Consider the following 15839-nt stretch of genomic DNA (forward strand, 5'->3'; position numbering starts at 1 on the left):
ATAAGAAATTCAAATATCACAAAAAATTAAAAGTCCAAAAATGGAAAATAGAATGGATTGTCAAATTGCTTGATTTCACTCCCACTAGGGAAAAAAACAAATCTTAAATCTTAGCAATTTGGCAAGTTTTAAACCAGTCGAACCTTATGATTTTAGATCAGAGGTTTCTCTTTTTCCCTTTCTGACTACTTGCACTTATTGTGACTGCTAAGTCTACATAGCTGAATGATACTCTTCCATGAAATGCAAATGTTAAAGCCCTAGTTAATGGCTAATTATTACAGGTCATTGAGAAGATTATTTTTATGTTGACCATTCATTTTTCAATTGAATGCCTTATTTATTTTGCTAATGTTTGAAGTCCTCATTTTAAAATATACAGTGAAAACAATTAAGAATGATTTTAAGTGAGAGTATATTCCATTTATTCCCAAGGTTTTTGAGCATCCGAATTGTCACATTTCTTCCACCAGCAGAAATTGTTTCCTTATGATTTTCTGTATCTGAATATGCTTTACCAGTTTATACTAACCTTGAAAAATTTTCTTTTTCCCATTTCAAGTTCCACCCAATCTGACTGTTCCACAGGAAAAATCACCATTGGTCACCAGAGAAGGAGACACAATAGAACTGCAATGTCAAGTAACTGGCAAACCTAAACCAATCATCCTTTGGTCTAGAGCGGATAAAGAAGTTGCAATGCCTGATGGATCAATGCAAATGGAGAGTTATGATGGAACACTGAGGATTGTGAATGTGTCTAGGGAAATGTCAGGAATGTACAGATGTCAGACCAGCCAATACAATGGATTTAACGTGAAACCAAGGGAAGCCTTGGTGCAGCTCATCGTTCAGTGTAAGTAAATTCCCTTTTATGCATTTCCATGTGGGGACAAGGGAAGAATTGTTACCATTATTCTACTAGTAATATGAGGTGATTTTTGTAATGGGATTGAATGAACTATTTCTACATTAATGATACCCAATTTAAACTATAATCTACCCTAAATCTGCTTTTTGCATGAGTTTATACACATTAATAGAGTTGTGTTTTTTTTTTTGTTGTTTTTTGTTGTTGTTGTTTTGTGTGTGTGTGTGTGTGTGTGTGTGTATGATAATTATGATGGTGTTATCTGGTTGGTTAATGCCAAAGAATCAACAAACCTAATGGTGAGATACTGTCCATGTGCAATAAGCAAAGTAGAAACTGGAAGTAATTGCTGATTCAGGTTGTAATACATGTTTGTTTTCATAGTCCATGTTTTTACTTCAGGCAATTGCATGTCCTTTTCCCAAATTATCTACCTATTTCAAGCATCTCTTTGCTTAAATTATGGAGATCTAATCATTGACATGTTATATTTGCATACCTGAAGTTGTAACAGTGAATTACGTAACTATCTAGTAATATAGTGATAATTCAGGAAAGTCTTAGATGCTGAATTTTTGCCTGATTTAATCTTAGCAGGTAATTGTTTTACTCTGAGAATTGAATAAGATACATTTTTAACTATTTTTATGTTTTTACTGAAATCACGGTTATAGTTCTAATTAAAAATGTAGATGTTATGGACTTTACATTTGCTTTTAGCATTAAAACCACCTAAATCTACATACTTAAGGGTCAAGAAAATGCACCAGTGTTACTATTGTTTGGTTTTTACAGAATGCCCTGGTAACTGGGGCTACCCAATGGTAAAGACACTGCTGAAAGAGAAGAAAACTAAACACAGTCTACTCAATTTCTAATAGTGCTACTGCAAATTTTAGTTGATATACTATTTGTTAAATATATGGCATAAAGTTTTCATTAAACAGATGAATTAGGTAAAACCATGCACATCAATAAATGGTGTCATTTTTATCTCTTTTATAACTCAGGAACTTGAAAATAGAATTTAGTCCACGAATGTCTATTTTTATATTAGACTTAAAGTTGCTGGCAGAATGAATTAACTATTTTATATTTTAGAGAATAATTAAACTATGAAAATATTATGCGTGGAACTGCTTAGCTACAAATGTATTTGTGTATGAGATATGAGTGTGGGGTGAGAGACAAGTTTCTGGGTGCTGCTTAACCATTCCCTGCCCCTCTTCTATAGAACCTCAGATTCCAGTTATGCTATTTGTCCTATAAATATGCAAGCTGATATTTGCAAACAGATGACAAATAACTTGGCTTGATTTCTAATTGATTATGAGTTTTTTCTCCAAATAAGGCAGGTTTTAGATGTCAGGTTCCATTTGGCAATGGAATATTGCCTTTTTCTCACTGGCCTCTATACTCACGACAGTCTGTTCATGGGTATGAGGATCATGTGAAAACAGGTTTCTGAAAAAAAGAAGAGAGAGAGAAACTGCTTCCCATTTTCTAGGAAAAAAAAAAAAAAAGAGATACCTTAAGTGACCACAAAGGAATTTGATATAATTTGGAACACTTCAATCTTGTTGGTAAGCACAGGATTCTGAGCTGCTTTGAGTTATGCACAAAGCTTCAGTGTTCCTGCAGCTATTAGTGCAATTAGTTTTCACTCTGCTCACTCCTTTCTGCAGAAGCTCTGATACTAATAAAAGCTACAGAACCCAGATGGCTCTAGAGAACTTCAAATTAAAGTTTCAAGAAAATCAGAATCTCTGTTCTCCATAGAATATACTTAACTTCAGAATTTTATTGATTAACTAAATTTCCTGTTTTTTCCTTTTTCCTGCCTCTTAATTAGTCCCCTAGAAAATAAATTCAGCATAAGATTTTAAAATTCAACTCTATAATAGGAATGACAGTTAACAGTGGCACAGTTGTCTAGTGTGACAGGGATGAACATAATTGAGTAAAAAATACCGATAGACACAGGCAAAGTTTAGTTATTTTAACACAGGTAAGATGATACAATTTATCTGCATCCCAAGGTGACTTCCTGGAGCAGGGGGTATAATCCAACAGCATTTCCTCTCAGAGGCAAATTTCCCTGGCCTGCCCAGGAAGGCAACTGAATGCAGGCAATCTTGCCAGCTCTAGGTGAGGATCATGTTATCGTGGCTTTCAAGGACCTCCCTTCCATATATTTCCAACTCTTCTGAAGAACCTATTTATATGTCACCATTTTCCGGGTACAAATAACTGGTAACAACTCCAGAATATTCCTGAGTACATCAAAGGTTCATTTTCCAGACATATAGTCTCTGCCAGCAGATCTTGCCTACATGCCTATCTAAGGCTTATTCTTGCAAAACTAATAGTATAGGAATTCAGATAATGTTTTAAAATTGATAAACAGTCTAACTTTTATAGTCATTTTTTTAAGAAACAGGGTTTCACTCTGTTGCCCAGGCTGAACTACAGTGGCATGATTATAGCTCACTGCAGCTTTGCTCAGTAAAATCAGGCTCAACCGATGCTTTCACCTCAGCTTCCCGAGTAGCTGGGACTATAGGTGCGCACCTCCATACCTGGCTAATTTTTAAATTTTGTGTAGAGACGGGGTCTTGCTATGTTGCTCAGGCTTGTCTCTAACACCTGACTTCAAGTGATCTTCCTGCCTTGGCCTCCCAAAATGTTGAGACTACAGGTATGAGTCACCATGTTCATCCTGATTTTTTTTTTAATTTGAAAATAATTTATCATTTGCTTAACCTGGATACCTGTACTACATGTAAGAAATATTCATATGTAATATTAAAACTAAGTTATATCATACATATGTAGACATACATATGTATACATATATATATTTTGTATCATCCTTAGCAATTAAGTCCATCAATGCAGATAACAAGCTATGCTTTATATATTTTGTATTCCTAGCATAATATATTTTACATTATAGCTGTTCAGTAAATTTGTTGAGTAAATATAAGTTTACTCAACAGTAAATTTGTTGTGTAAACACAACATACAAAAAGTTCATGCCTGGTTTGTTAGTCTATTGTTGCATTGCTATAAAATACCTAAGACTGGGTACTTTATAAAGAAAAGAGGTTTAGTTGACTCACAGTTTTGCAGGCTATATAGGAAGCATGATGCTGATATCTGCTTCTGGGTTGGCTTCTGGAAGCTTACAATCGTGGCAGAAGGTGAAGTAAGAGCTTGCACATTACATGGCCAGAGCAGGGGCAAGAGAGTAACCTGGGAGGTGCTACACATTTTTAAATGAATACATCTCACGAGAATTCACACTATCCTATTGCAATGACAGTACCAAGGGGGAATGGTGTTTAACTCACTCATGAGAAATCCCACACCAAGATCCAATCACCTATCACCAGGCCTTACTTCCAACACTGAGGATTACATTTCAGTATGACATTTGGGCAGGGACACAGATCCAAACCATATCACCTGTTTCTTTATTACTCAAGTTTCAGGGGTAGCTGAGGATTTGCTGCATACAGATTTCTTCCTTAAGATGTTTATTACATTGGTAAATTCTGGAACTGCCTATTTTACACACGAGCATACACACGTTTATGTATAATTTTATCCTTTAAGACATGAAATAATGTAAAAGAGGTGGCAATAATAAATAAGATAGAAAAAAATCCAGTATTTTCAAGACATTTTTTACTTGCTTAGTTTTACTTGCATCCAACTAAACAATAACCACTCAAAAAAACTAAACGAGCACAGAATGAATTGTATATAGGACATCAGTGAGTGAAGGGCATCCATCCCTAAAAGGAAATAGTACATATATGTATTTCTAAATAATATAAATAATGGAACCATCCACTTATGGGTCTAAATATCTAAATGAGGTTTATTCTTAGCTAATGTTATGTTTAAAAGGAAGCAATATAATTTATAAAATTATAAAGTTTATACAAACTTTTCAAATTATTTACTCTCACTAATTAATTTGCCTCTTGTTAAAATTTGTACAAAATGAGGGACAGAAGCCTAGAGATATTTTAGACCATTCTATATCCTGTTAAGAGTAACGCAGTCACAACAATGAAACAGTTTGATTAATTGTTGTTCACATTGCTAATTTTTAGAAAGCAAAAGGTTTTTTCCTTATGACTTTTAACTTCCACAATTGCCAGTTACCACACAGATTATGGACCAGAGTATGAAGTTGAAAATATAAGTTTTTTGAAACAAAAATATTTTTGTTTCAAACTTTTTTAACATTAATAATATTAATAAACTTTTAATAACATTAAAAAATTTTATCCATTGTTTAATTTATTCCCATTTTTTGGAATGGTAATACGATTTTTTTTTTGAACATTTGACTCATTTTTATTTGAAGCAGCATTAGAATAGCATAATTGAAAATAAAGGTATTACATATATTAATTTATTCATAGTATTTAAAAATCACAGTATGTGTAGAGTTACCAAACACAACTGAAACAACTTTCTTTTTTTCCCTCTTTTTTTCTCTCTTTTTTTTTTTTCTTTTTCAGACGGAGTTTCATTCTTGTTGCCAGGCTGGGATGCAGTGGCATGATCTCGGCTCACCACAACCTCCGCCTCCCTGGTTCAAGCAATTCTCCTACTTCAGCCAACCGAGTAGCTTGGATTACGTGCATGTGCCACCATGACCAGCTAATTTTGTATTTTTAGTAGACATGGGGTTTTTCCATTTTGGTCAGGCTGGTCTCCAACTCCTGACCTCAGGTGATCCACCCGCCTCGGCCTCCCAAAGTGCTGGGATTTGACAGGTGTGAGTCACTGCGCCCAGCCAACTAAAACAACTTTCTAAACAAAGTACCTGATTGTTTGAATATTAATTGAATAAAAGTTCCATTGAATTTTCAAATATATATGTTAAATGAGAATCCAGTATATGCGGGCAAGCGGGTGGCTCATACTTGTAATCCTAGCGCTTTGGGAGACTGAGGTGGGTAGATCATGAGGTCAAGAGATTAAGACCATCCTGGCCAACATGGTGAAACCCCATCTCTATTAAAAATACAAAAATTAGCTGGACGTGGTGATGTGCACCTGTAGTCCCAGCTACTCGGGAGGCTTAGTCAGGAGAATCGCTGGAACCCAGGAGGTGGAGGTTGCAGTGAGCTGAGATCTCACCACTGCACTCAAGCATGAGTGACAGAACGAGACTCGTCTCAAACAAAACAAAACAAAACAAAACAAAAACAGGATACAGGATATGCTTATTGTCTTCCTAAAAGAAAGTATTGTTTTTCATATCTGTATTATATAAGTATATTTATACTTATAAAATTGTACGCTATAATTTTAATTTGATACACTATAACATTTTATTTTTAATATAAGCTGTCCTTTAGTTTCATCTCAAAGCGCTATTAAAGTCTTTTAGTAACGTGAGTATATTTCAAAGTGTAATTCCTTGAAAATTAACTGGAGAATATATTGCATTGAATGTTACTTTTGATGTTAAGTCTCCACCATGGATATGCACATTTGTTGTACCTTCAACTAATGACATGATATTTCTGTTAAGAGGTATAAAATATACACTAAAAACCAAAGACAGATGTTAGTGTTAGATTCTGTTAAATAACTGCCTTTTACCTAATTCCAAATCTAATTAATACACCCCTTCTAATTTGTATTTTCCAAACAAAGAAAAATTATGAAAGAAAATAATCAGGACTGTTGATAAACCAATGTTCCTCACCTGTTTCAGTTTCCAAAGCAAGACCAAATTAGGTGAAGGAGAGAAAGCCAGAGATCAGTGTTTTATTTTTGAGGCTTTTTCTCAAGAAATCTAATGAAGAGAGTATGCCAGTTACTTTTAATCAAAATGAATATTCAACAAAAGCAAAATCTCATGAACCTTACAAAGAAAAAGAAAATTAAGGATAGATTGGAAAGTGCTCTAACACATATGCTCACTGTTGTTAGACAAGTTACTGAGTAATGTTCTGTAGTGTTGAGATGGATAGAAATCGTGTACTTAAGTAATATAACAATTTTGTGATTTTTTAAAAGCAAAATTATTCTGGAAATATCAGTGTGACTAGGGATTAATCTAAAATGAATATCAAAGATAAGGTAATTACTGATAAAAGAGGAAATACAAGAGGATGTAGGCCAGGCAAAAAGGCTATCCAAAAATTTTACAAATGAATAAAAGAATTTTTAATTTATTAGGAGGGTAATAATGACTTTCAGCTCAGTAGCCTGAACAAGTTTTACTTGTCCAGGTCTGTTTCTTATTTTCTGTAATAATTCAGTCCATCTCTTCTCAGTCTCATAAGCATGGTAATTGAATGTTGCCTCTTTAAGTCCTAGCTAAGTCGCACCCCTCTATACTGCCTCTTGGTGATGATGAAAGATCTTTATTGATAGCTCCATGGACACTAGCTTTAGTATGTAGAAGACAATTTAGAGCTTCAAAGTAAAACTTCATTTTGAAGACACACATTAGATGGTATGTTTCTTTCAAAATCACTAGGTTTTATTTCAGTATTGCCTTTCTCAGAACTATCCTGTAATATTGGCTATACAGATAGTTGAGAAATAATTCTAATGGTTGTGTGTGTTTACACTGAACTGTTATTATCTAATTGTATTCATTTCTTATACCAAAGTGACTGACTTGATTCTAACAGCCTTTGGTTTCCTTCCATAATATAAATTTATACTCAAAATTTGAAGACTTACCTTTGAGATTATTCCAAAGACTCTAGTAGAAACATTAAGGTAAGTTCAAAGTTATTTTCCAAATGTACTTAAGGATGGAGTACATTGCATATATATATATATAATATCTTCAGATACAACAATTGACTACACATTATCTGAAAAGAAGATCAGTTTATCAAGTATGTGGCTCATGTAAGGAAAATAAGTGCATAGTTTATTTTTCTGGTTTCTTCTCTGCTGCTATCTTAATGTAAGTACAACCAAAATTTAATGTTTAGAAAAGTGTATGGATTAAAAATTTTATTTTTCAGCATCTATGCAAAGAAGTGTGAGAGTGACCAGGTAGTTTTAACAGAATGATTAAAGGTACAAATTAAGCCAGGCAAGACTTATTTTTATTGGTATTGTCAGCTGGGTACTTCTGTCCACCCCAACTATGCAAAAATGAATTCAACTGGATAATATCATTATATCATTTCCATAATACCTTAAGGCCATGAGGATATTTTCTCCCATTGAAACCCTTCAGATATGTGATTAAGTTAAATTTATTTTATAGGGTTATTTTATTTTATTTTATTTTCCATTTTTTGAGACAGGGTTTCTCTCTTGCCCAGGCTGGATTGCAGTAGCACAATCATAGCTTACTATGGCCTCAAATCCTTGGCCCAGGCAATCCTCAGTCTTCCGAGTAGCTGGGATTACAGGTGTGAGCCACCATGCTGGGCTATTTTTTACATTTTTTTAGAGACAGAGTCTTGCTGTGTTGCCCAGCCTGGATTCAAACTCCTGGCTTCAAGCACCCCTCCCGTCTCAGCTTTCCAAAAGTGCTGGGATCGTAGGTGTGAACCACTACGCCCCACTGTGTTAAATTTTCAATAAAAAGTTTACATGCCTCTGTTCCTGCGGACTTTTTTCTTTCTCCCTTTTTTGCTTTATGGAAATATAGTTTCTTCTAAGAAAAATGAACATAAACACATATATAAATATATATGTATAACTATAAAAATTCTGTGCCTTCATAATCTTTCTTAGTTAAAAAAGAATTTATCTTTATTCCAAAAACTAAATTCATTCTTCCCAAATACAGAATTTGGTCATTTCATACATACTGTGATCATCTCCCCTGTAACACAAAGGTAATGATAATAAATAATTATAATAAATCACACATAAAGGTGAATAATAATATATCATATGAACATTCCTGTGATATTATCAATTTATTTTAAATATACCAACAATAATATGCTTAGTGCAGAGGGAAATATAAAGTGATATCAAATTAACTTACAAGGGTATAAGTTAATTTTTTCTAATCAAAGACCCATGTATTTTGGTCTTTGATTAGAAAAAAATAAATTCAAAGAATTTCAGATGTTAAGTAAAATATAAGAAATTGATTGTCAAAAAAGTACTTTAATAAATGCATGATAAAGCCAATCTGAAAGTGAGAAATCAAAGGCAGTATTTGAGAGAAAGACATGATTTCCTCTTTCTCCAGCAATGGGCACATATTTACTAGAGTGTTTAATCCCCTCCAGGCAGTATTCATATAGATTTTCAGCTTATATGTTGTTAGCAATTGTATCTTTATGATCAATTTTTGATGTGATATCATATTTTAATATTCAGTACCAGCCACACATTTTTTGGTTTTGCGTATATCATATTATGTTGGGTTATATTACGTGACACTAATAACTTTACTTTGTACTAAATTCCTGTATTGAATAATCTACCAAGGGTCTTAGATTCCACTGCTTTTAAACTTGCGGGACTACTAGAGGCATATTTGGTATCAAAATTCACATACAAGGGTATAAGACAGAAACAATAGCTTGCCAACATGCCCTTCCACTCCTATTCCCTGCAGATCTTTGAAAATGTGTAAAAACATGTTTTAATTGAGTCAGTGGAGGAAAAGGAATGCTCCTGGCATCTAGAGAGTAGAGACCAGGGCTACTGCTAATTGTCCCAAACGCATATGGCAGTCTTCCAACACAGTTTTCTTGCCCAGAATATGTATATTTTGTTGTGGTGGAGGAGGCTCTAACTTGTTTATTGTATGGTGTTTAGAGGCTACGTAGGCTTGTAATCTTTAGATTCCAGTAATATGTCCTTCTCCCCTATGTCATGAGGATACAAACTGTCTCCAGACATTGCCAAATGTCCCCGACTGGCAAAATCACCCCAGGTTAAGAACCACTGCCTAGATGATGACTCGTAGACAAGGAAACAAGGTCTACATAATTTGGGGATGGGAACTCTGGGAGAATCCTCTGCCCCACAGGAGCCAATGTCTCTTGTAACAAATCTATAGGCAGAAATTCCAGGGTCCTTGAAGAGACATGCGAGTTACAAGAACCGCTGCACTAAGCTCAAAGCCATGGCTTCCTATTAAGTATTAACATTCCTTTCAAATCCAGAAGCAATTTAATGTAGAAATGCCACCTAAGATTATAGTTGACATTCTTCCCTTGTCAGGTTATCAGGGGATCAGAGATAGAATTTTAAAAGAAGGTCAAATTCTCATACAGAAGGGAAAAGGTTTATTCCTTTAATTGCACCTACTCTTTTCATCTGCCATACTAAACTCTTAGCAATTCTTTTACTCTTATATTTTTCTGCATTTGATAATAATAATTATAGTTTCATATATTAAGAAAGTATGTTTCCAATATATCTTTTTGTTTTTTAACTTCCCCTTTGATTCGTCTTCTGAGAACTGCTGTGCCTGTATTCTTCCTTCATAAGCCTTTTGGCTTTGTGTCTGGGTTTGGCAGGGAGTAGCTGTATTTCATGCTGCTCCATCAAATCATTTCAGTCTACCTTGTGAGTTCCTTTCTTCTGGCAAATGAATATTTCCTTGAAGCCTTAAAAATTATAATAAGCAAAAATAAAGATTCTTCAAAAGGACACCTCAGGACTTAAACTAACCATGCATTATAACATTAAAATAAAATCTCCTTGATTATATACCATTAAGACTTATTTTAAATGTGGAAATTACTTTCTTCTTAATTCAAACTGTTTTCATAAAGAAAGAAGTCAAATACTTTTCTTGAAATTTAATATGTATATTGTTTTCTTTGATACTATTTTTCATTCAATGAAATAAAAGTTTTAAAATGTTTTTCTAGAAAAAGATTATTATTTAACTTGAGTAGGATTTCTTTTTAAGAAGATAATTGCACTCAATTAATCAAGGGAGGAAACTATTAAAAGCTAAGCAGGAAACTGAAATGTATTTAAGAAAAATAGGAAGTATTCATTCTTATAATTTAAATTATTTGCATTGAAATACATGGATGAAATGACAGAAGCGATCAGACGTTTCTTGAGTATTTTGTTTCTTTGTGCCCATCAGTTTCAACAGTTTATCCAGTGTTTGAAGCCATATGTTCATAAACACAACATAACTGCCTTGTGTACAACATAAAATGATGAATAGTGCTTTATAGCTCAGTTAAAAGATATAAGTAATTTGAGTAAACAAAGTTTTCACTTTAAGTGCTCACTGGAAGCTGTAAGTTACAGTCAATCATTCAATCACAGATATACATAGATATAGAGGCAGATGATGCAGATATTTAGAGAGGTATGTATGAATGCAGTGATGTATCCCTATTTACTTACCTATCCATCCACCTGTCTGTCTGTCTATGTCTGTGTTGTCTCCATGTAGAGGACACATTTATTGAGTGAACACTCATTCCTGTTAATGCATTTGTCTTCTTTGTCTTTTATGATATTGTAAATACTAGTTCTGTTTTTACTTTTCAGTCTTGTTTTGGCTGCTATTTATTCTTCATATCTTTAAATCAGATTTTGATCCTATTGTTTCCTTACTCTACACTTTCTTGCTTGGCAGTATAATGACTTAAACTGTCATTGCTAAGCAGATCTTCCCCAAATTTGTATCTGCGATATTCAGCTACTGCAAGATGTCAACTTAGTTTCTGCATGAATTCTAAAATCTAATGTGACTAAAATTGAAAGTATAATAATTCCTTTTCATTATTTTTTTCCTCTTGAATTCCCTGTTCCTCCACAAAGATCCCTTTCCTCTCTATTATCAAGAGCAAAGTCATTCTGTCTTTCCTTTCTCTACCATACATTTCAAATTAGGATATTGTATTCTGAATTAAATACCTGATTTGAATTCCAGCTTTGCTCTTTATTCATAATTTCTCTAAATATTCACTTTCTTATTTGCCATGATGAAAAGAAATCTTGTTATGATGGATTTCTCTGAGGATTAAATTAGGTGATGCCTAAAAAGCATTTAGACCAGTGTTTGACAATGTTAGTAATATTCCTTAAGGTTACCTCTTCTTTCCAAAATCCTCTGAATTCATCCCTGCTTTTCCATTCCAACTTTTGTTCAAAGGTCAGACCCTTTTACCTCCTGGAAGAAATTCCTACTATTTTTACAACCTTTGATCTCTTTACCTTGGCAACATTGCTGCATTGCTGTCAGATGAACTTTCTTTTTTCTTTTTTTCTTTTTTTATGAGTGAGAATACTTTCAGTTGCAATTGGTGGAAAATTCTTATCTAACTGCCATAGGCAGGAAAGTGTAGTGGGTTCCAGGAATGTAAACATTACCATCTTCTCAACTATCCACTCAGTTCTTTCTGTATTTGCTTCACTTAGTGGTTCTCATTTCCAGTCCACCTGAAAAAGCTTGCCCCTTTGTCTCTCTCCCAGAGATTAACTACAAAGAGACGTGATTGGTTTGGCTTGGGTAACCACACTCCACAGCAGAGGCATAAATGCAAGCATTGTTCTATTTGGAAATTCTCTATGACTACTCATTATCTGTGATTCAAACTTTGGTATCCTAAACTGGCAAATAGCATCGCCTACCCTTTGTGAGATCACATTTCATGTTCCAGTCAAGGTGAACAGTTCATTCTCTTATGCACATTTGAACTCAATACTTTTTGTCATTTCATTCCCTATGTCATGAATATCTTTAAAATAATCTTTATGAACCAACTCTTTACAATCTTCAAGACATTACTCAAATGTCATTTCTCCCATGTTATCCCCTGAAGTCTCCAGCTATGTGTAATTTTTTAAAATTCTAAATCTGTACCTTTTTAAAAATTTTCTGAACTTAGCAATTTCAGTCTTCAACTCCTAAGTAATATACAGAGATATTTTCCATGTTTCTTTTTTTCTCTGTATCTCTCTCATAAGAGATTATAAGCTCCTTCCTTCGTGACATAATTGCATACTCTAAAAATGCCTAGATCAGTAAGTGTGTAAATTGGTGAATTATTTGAAATATGGTTATGTTTTTCATTTATTTCATTTTCAAGGTTTATTTATTTAGGCTAGGTGCGGTGGCTCACACCTGTAATCCCAGCTCTTTGGGAGGCTAAGGTGGGCAGATTGCTTGAGTCCAGGAGTTCAAGACAAGCCTGGGAAACTCCCCATCTCTACAAAAAAACTACAAAAATTAGTCAGGCATGGTGATGCACACCTATAGTTCTAGCTACTTGGGAGGCTGAGGTGGAAGACTTACCTGAGCCTGGGGAGGTCTGGGGTGCAGTGAGCCATTGTTGTGTCACTGCACTCCAGTCTGGGAAACAGAGTGAGACCCTGTCTCAAAAAAAAATTTTTAGATTCAATTGTTTTATTTTCAAATAATTCAGATTGTATTTTTCAGCTACAGTGTTGTCAGTGAAGATATAATTCTATACACACAGTTTTTTTGATACTGCAATTCAACCCAGGTGACATAGTACAATAATAATAAATAATAAAATACGAAACAGTTTTAACCATAACTATGAATATGGTTACAGTCTGGAATAGGGGCATAATAAGGAACTATAAATATGGAGGATTGATTCTAAGTCTGGCTCTGGATTCACATTCTAGCAGTGCCAATTTTAATTGTGTGACTTGTGTCGGTTTCTACCACCAAATTTTCTATGCAAATAAAGGGCTTAGTATGATGGTCTCTAAGTAATCTTCGAGTATGGAAGTTATTACCAACAAAATTTTCTGATTTATATAATAATCATATGTAACGGAAACCGCATATTCTATTAATTGTTTCAGAAATCTCCTAGAAACTACTTGCTTGAATTAAAGGATGCATGGATGACAAAATTTCATTGCAACAAGTTATCTATGTTAAAATAATTCAGTTATCTGTTATAATGAAAGACAAGAATAAAAAATAAGAGATTGAAGGCTAGAGGCATACATAATTATATATACTTAACTTTGTTTCCACTAGAGAAAATGCAGTGCGTTTGCAATCTTACTAAAAAAGAATTCTTGCTATATATAATGACAAAATTTCAGTGCTCGATGAAATAAAATTTTCAAAGTTTATAAAGGATGATGTCTTGTGAATTTTACCTTAATCTTTCTCTTTCGTTGTTTTGTGGTTAGCTTCTGTTTAGAATGAGGATGGTTGCTAGGTACACTACTGGATCCATATATCGTGCCTCTAAACATATGTTATTTTACATTTCCTTAGTTTTAAAGACTGTGGATGTGCTAACTTATGAAGGATACTATTATTTTGTTTCTTCTTGATGTAGCCAAACATTTACATAAATACAAAGAAAAATATCATAATGCTTGATGAATCGACTTAAATTGTTTTATTTTTGTCTGCATGTCTGTTTCTTTGTAGATATTCTTTGCAGCTTATCTGTAAAGAAGATAAATTTTACAAAGCGATGGAAAAATATAGTAGTCTGGAAATTCATATTTCTCTCTCAAAGGCCATTCTATGTCAAATGCCTAATTTAAAAATTATTTTCTTTTTCTTTTAGTGTCTTTTTTAAAAAGCTTCCTTTTTTTTTTTTTTTTTTTTCTTTTTTTTCCTGAAAGTACACTGTCATAACAGTTTGCTTCCAGTGTTTTACATGTATTAGTTCATTTGGGTAAGAAAAACTAATTTGTTCAGCACACACAAATTCCTTTGTCTGGAGTTGAAAAACATTTGAATTGAAATGACCATTTTGATCTTTGGCAGCACACAAAGTAACTTAATAAGTCATGTGACAATGCCACAGTAGGTGTGTTAGGTTTCCTTCAATAGTCTTGGGAAAATGTGAGTATTTTCTTAGGCTGCTTTTGAATATTCTTAGCTTTCTTAGCTTCACACAGTTTTTCTCTGTCTTTCCTCTCTTCCTCTCTCTTTCTATACACACATATAGGTTCATACATACTTTTAGGGGATTGTAATTTGAGTCTATTGCTCCTTGTGTGAAGATGGAACATATCTGTCACTTACTAGTTTTAAACAATCAGATCGGTTTTCTCTAGAATTCTACATAAGACATTCTTGATCTTTTTTTCATTTTTGTACATAAGATGGGTACCATCTTATGAAATACGCTTGGCCCCAAGTTGTAGCTTGACCGTAATTCTAGAGTTTTGACATAGATGACTAAATAAGTGTATTCTAGTATTTATTAAGAATCCCATCTGATGCTGATCTTACAACTCTCAAATATAGGCTCCAGTAATTTCATATTTTTATATTTTAATTAGCTCATCCATAGAATTCCTTAACACTGATGCATTTTCATTGTTAGATCAAGAGGTTCCCATAGGTGGAAAAAGATTGAAGATCTGCATTTCCATTCTCTTTGTTGACAGTTGATCCTAAAATATCTGTGCCTTGAATTCTCAGCTTTAGTTTTAAAAGTTGTGCACAATATGTCTATAAAATGTATGTATGACCCTACTCAAAGTGAAGTTTCTGCATTCATCCAATTACACTAAAACCAATAGAAATATAAATGCATACTATTTTCCTTTTAGCAATAGTAATGCTGCACAAATCTGTTTAAATATGACGCTGAGGTTTTAAAGTGTTTTATCTCTTTTAACAGGTAGATAATTTATTTATTTATTTATTTATTTTTGAGACGGAGTCTCGCTCTGTCACCTAGGCTGGAGTGCAGTGGTGCAATCTCGACTCACTGCAAGCTCCACCTCCTGGGTCAGATCATTTTCCTGCCTCAGCGTCCTGAGTAGCTGGGACTACAGGTGCACGCCATCACACCTGGCTAATTCTTTGTATTTTTAGTAGAGACGCGGTTTCACCGTGTTAGCCAGGATGATCTCGATCTCCTGACCTCGTCATCCGACCACCTCAGCCTCCCAAAGTGCTGGGATTACAGGCATGAGCTACCGCGCCTGGCCTAGAAGGAGATAATATTTTGACTTGAAATGTTGATTGTTCCAAATCCCTTTACATGTTGTTATTAGGTTGGTG

General features: G+C 33.9%; 1 protein-coding gene across 2 annotated transcripts in view; it reads left to right on the top strand.

Annotated features, from left to right (window-relative positions):
* MDGA2 (MAM domain containing glycosylphosphatidylinositol anchor 2) overlaps positions 1–15839 on the top strand; it is an 837636-nt gene that overhangs the window by 640861 nt on the left and 180936 nt on the right. For both annotated transcript variants that reach the window (XM_023222649.1, XM_023222650.1), the window contains exon 8: positions 563–856. In XM_023222649.1, the coding sequence (XP_023078417.1) occupies positions 563–856 (294 nt within the window). The remainder of the gene's footprint in view (positions 1–562; positions 857–15839) is intronic.

The sequence above is a fragment of the Piliocolobus tephrosceles genome, chromosome 6 (assembly GCF_002776525.5).
Source record: "Piliocolobus tephrosceles isolate RC106 chromosome 6, ASM277652v3, whole genome shotgun sequence".
Classification (NCBI taxonomy): Eukaryota; Metazoa; Chordata; class Mammalia; order Primates; family Cercopithecidae; genus Piliocolobus; species Piliocolobus tephrosceles.